The sequence below is a fragment of the Beta vulgaris genome, chromosome 4 (genome assembly GCF_026745355.1).
Source record: "Beta vulgaris subsp. vulgaris cultivar EL10 chromosome 4, EL10.2, whole genome shotgun sequence".
NCBI classification, from domain to species: domain Eukaryota; kingdom Viridiplantae; phylum Streptophyta; class Magnoliopsida; order Caryophyllales; family Amaranthaceae; genus Beta; species Beta vulgaris.
Window position 1 is genome coordinate 4,950,678 of NC_079205.1, and position 3,493 is coordinate 4,954,170.

At 51.2% G+C, this 3,493-nt stretch overlaps 1 protein-coding gene across 1 annotated transcript; it reads right to left on the reverse strand.

The window, feature by feature from the left end:
- Nucleotides 1-2,435: 2,435 nt before the first annotated feature.
- On the reverse strand, nt 2,436-3,071 carry LOC125496432 (uncharacterized). The gene has a single exon (XM_048641878.1). It carries the CDS (start codon nt 3,069-3,071, stop codon nt 2,436-2,438), a length of 636 nt encoding a protein of 211 aa, XP_048497835.1.
- Nucleotides 3,072-3,493: the final 422 nt, after the last annotated feature.

The following is a 3,493-nucleotide window of genomic DNA, read 5'->3' on the forward strand; positions in this document are numbered from 1 at the left end:
TTGATTGCATACTCCATTTTTCTCCGACCGGGGGCTTGAGCACTAGCCCCGCTCCACATCCCGACTTGGTGGAAGAACCATCCACATATAGTTCCCACTCTTCATTCTGGCCGACCGGGGGCCGAGTTGTGCATTCGGTTATGAAATCCACCAAGGCTTGGGCTTTTATGCTCTCGCGAGGTTCATATTCTAAACCAAAATCCGCTAGCTGGTCGGCCTTGTCTGTCATCCGACTGGAATGGTTTCTGCTTTCGATTACCTTGCGGAGAGGCTGTCCGGTGAGGACTTTTATCTGATGGGCTTGAAAATAAGGTTTCAACTTTCTACTAGCCATGACAAGGGCGAAAACCATTTTCTCCACCTCGCTATATTTGCTTCTGCCTTCGAAGGCATGGCTTATGTAAGACCGGGTGCTGTTCCCCTTCCCTTTCGGCCACCAGAACGGCACTTAGGGCGTATTCCGATACGGCCAGGTAAATGAACAATGTTTCCCCAGCAAGGGACATGAGCTTGGGGAGTGCTGAGAGATGAAGTTTGAGGGAAGCGAAGGCTTGCTCAGCCTCTTCGTCCCAAGTGAACTCTTTTCTCTTAAGTGTCTTGAAGAAAAACAGGCTCTTATAGCGACCGCGAGAGGAAATCGAGAGCAGCTAGACATCCTGTTAGGCGCTGCACTTCCCTGACGTTCCGAGGGGATTTCATTTCCAGTACTGCTTTGATTTGTCGGGGTTGGCTTCAATACCCCTTTCATCAACCGAAATCCGAGGCACTTGCCCCTTTCACTCCGAAGACGCACTTTTAGGGTTGAGCATCATACGATACTTCCTCATGTGCTCAGCGTCTCCCTTAGGTGGCTGGGTGATCAGAATGGGCCTTGCTTTTGACGATCATGTCGTCAACATACATTCTATGTTCCGACCCAATGATCACTGAAAATTTTGTTAACGTCCGCTGGTAGGTGGCTCCGGCATTTTTCAGTCCGAATGGCATCATTTTGTAGCAAAGACCCTTGCGGGTGGTGAAAGGCGGTATGAACACGATCGTGTTCCGCCATGGAATTTGGTGAGTAGCCTGCATTAGCATCCATGAAGCTTAAAGGGCATGACCAGCTGTCGAGTCGACAACCTGTCATTTTGGGCAGAGGATGGTTGTCTTTCGGACAGGCCTTGTTCAGGTCTGTGAAATCCACGCACATGCGCCAAGCCCCTCGGCTTTTTCACCAGTACTACGTTGCAGCCATTCCGAATACTGGCATTCCTCAATGAACTCCTGCCTCAGCAGTTTTCTACCTCAACTGCGGCAGCTTTGCACCTTTCCGGACCCTGGTGCCTTAGCTTTTGCTTGACTGGCTTGTACCCCTCCTTGATATTCAGCTCATGACACATGATTTTGGGGTCAACCAGGCATCTCTGAGGCCTCATAGGCGAATACGTCTTGGTATTCCCGGAGCACTTCCACTACTTGCGCTCTTGTTTCTGGGTTTAGGGCCTTGCCCACCTTCACAGTCCGACCGGGTTCTGTTCCGATCTCTACTTCTTCATCTTCCTCAGCTGGCTGAGGTCGCTCGTACTACTTGGGGTTCTTGTGATGTATACCCCAAGTTTTTTGGTGATCTTCTTCCTTTTTCTCTTCTTCGAGTCCTCTTGGACGTCGATTTCAGTTCTGCTTTTTAGGTTATTAACATAGCATTCTCGTCCGGCCTGCTGATCCCCTTGAATCTTTCCGACCTTCCCCTCATCTGTTTTGAACTGCATGAGGAGTTGGTATGTGGAGATTGCGGCTTTTGTTCTGTTCAGGGTGGGTCGTCCCATAATTATGTTGTATGGCAAAGGGATGTCGACCACTAGAAAGTCGATCGGTAGGCTTCTACCTTTGCCTTTCTCACCCATCCGAGTGGGGAGCTTTATCGACCCGACAGGCTGTACCGAGTTTGCCCCGAAGCCTATGAGTGGTTGATCGAGTGGCGTGACGTCCTTCTCACTGTACTTCAGCTTCTTCAGGCATTCCAGAGTTATGATATCGGCAGATGACCCGCTGTCAACTAAGACACGTCTGACCCGGGAGTTGGCTACTTTGAGCTCGATGACCAGGGGGTCATCATGGGGTACACTGACGGGCCGACTGGATTCCCCGAATGTCATTATGGGACAGTTCGACCGGCTTGGCTTGACTTTTAGCACTTGGTGCTTAAGGTTTTGGAGGTGGGCTTTCCTAGCTCGACCGGTTAGGCCTCCCGAGGCGAAGCCCCCTGCGATGACCCCAATGTACCCTTCCGTGTCCCCACTATTGGACTGACCGACCTTTTGCTTTCCCTTCTCTTCACTTGTGTGCTTGAGGTAGCGGTTCAGCTTGCCCTGGTCGGCAAGGTTATCCAATCCTTTTTTCAGCTCTCTACAATCTTTTGTGGTATGACCACATTCCCGGTGGTACTCACACCACTAGCTTTTGTCTCTTCGGTTGGCTGAAGTCCTGATGGGTGGGGGGTTGGGCAGCATGGACTTGTGCTTGATATCCAGGTAAATTTCTCTTCGATTCTTATTGAAACGAGGGTCATTTCCATGATCAGTAAATATGTCCGACCTACCGCCCGTTTTCTGTTGTTTGGGCTGATCTCTGTTGTTTCCTTCTTCCTTTCTCTTCTTACTTCCTTCTTCCGAGTGACGGCAAATGTATGCCGCTTGGATAAATCTTTGAGCTTTTGCCATGGCCTCGGAAAAAGTTTTGACTTCACTTTCCGCCAATGTCCATCTGAGCCGGCCAGGCTGCAATCCGGACATGAGAGCAGCGAAGGCAACGACATCTTGCAGGTCGGATACTTTTAAGGATTCTTCATTGAACCTCTTTATGTAGTCGGCTAGACTTTCCATGAGGTGCAAGCTTGTCTTCTTTTGCCTCTTTCCGGCCACGAATTGGTGAGTGAACATGTCCTCGAGTACCGCGAAATCGGTGATAATTCCAGCTGGCAACTCTTGGAACCCATTCAGTGCGAGCCCCTTCAGCGTAGTAGGGAAGAACCGACACCATGTGGCCTCGCAGCTGGTCTGCACACTCATCTGAGCCTTATACGTGGCCATATGATCTTCCAGGTCGGTTAGACCCGCGAATGGTTCAATCAGCGGCGTTTTAACTTTCCCTTGGGTGGGGGTGTTAATGATCTCTCGGCTGAACGGGGTCATGAACTTGAGGCTTCCATTACCGAGCCTTAGAGGTTTGGACTAAGCCGAGTCACCATGTCCTTCACGCTGAGCGGCCTTGCGATCTAGGAACTAACGAGCGTCATATCCCTGACTACGGCGTTTCTCATTAAGAATATTTCGAGCATCTTCCGGCTTGCGGCCAGGATTCCCCCTTGGCGACCTGGAGACGTGGGTCTCCTCTCTTCGGAGAGCAGCTTCCCGAGGTGCTGACCTCTCGCCCTGTGGAGGGCGCTCATCTTGCCGGGAGGGGGGCCTTTGAGACCGAACAGGCTCCCGAGCCGCTGACCTTTGCCGGTTAG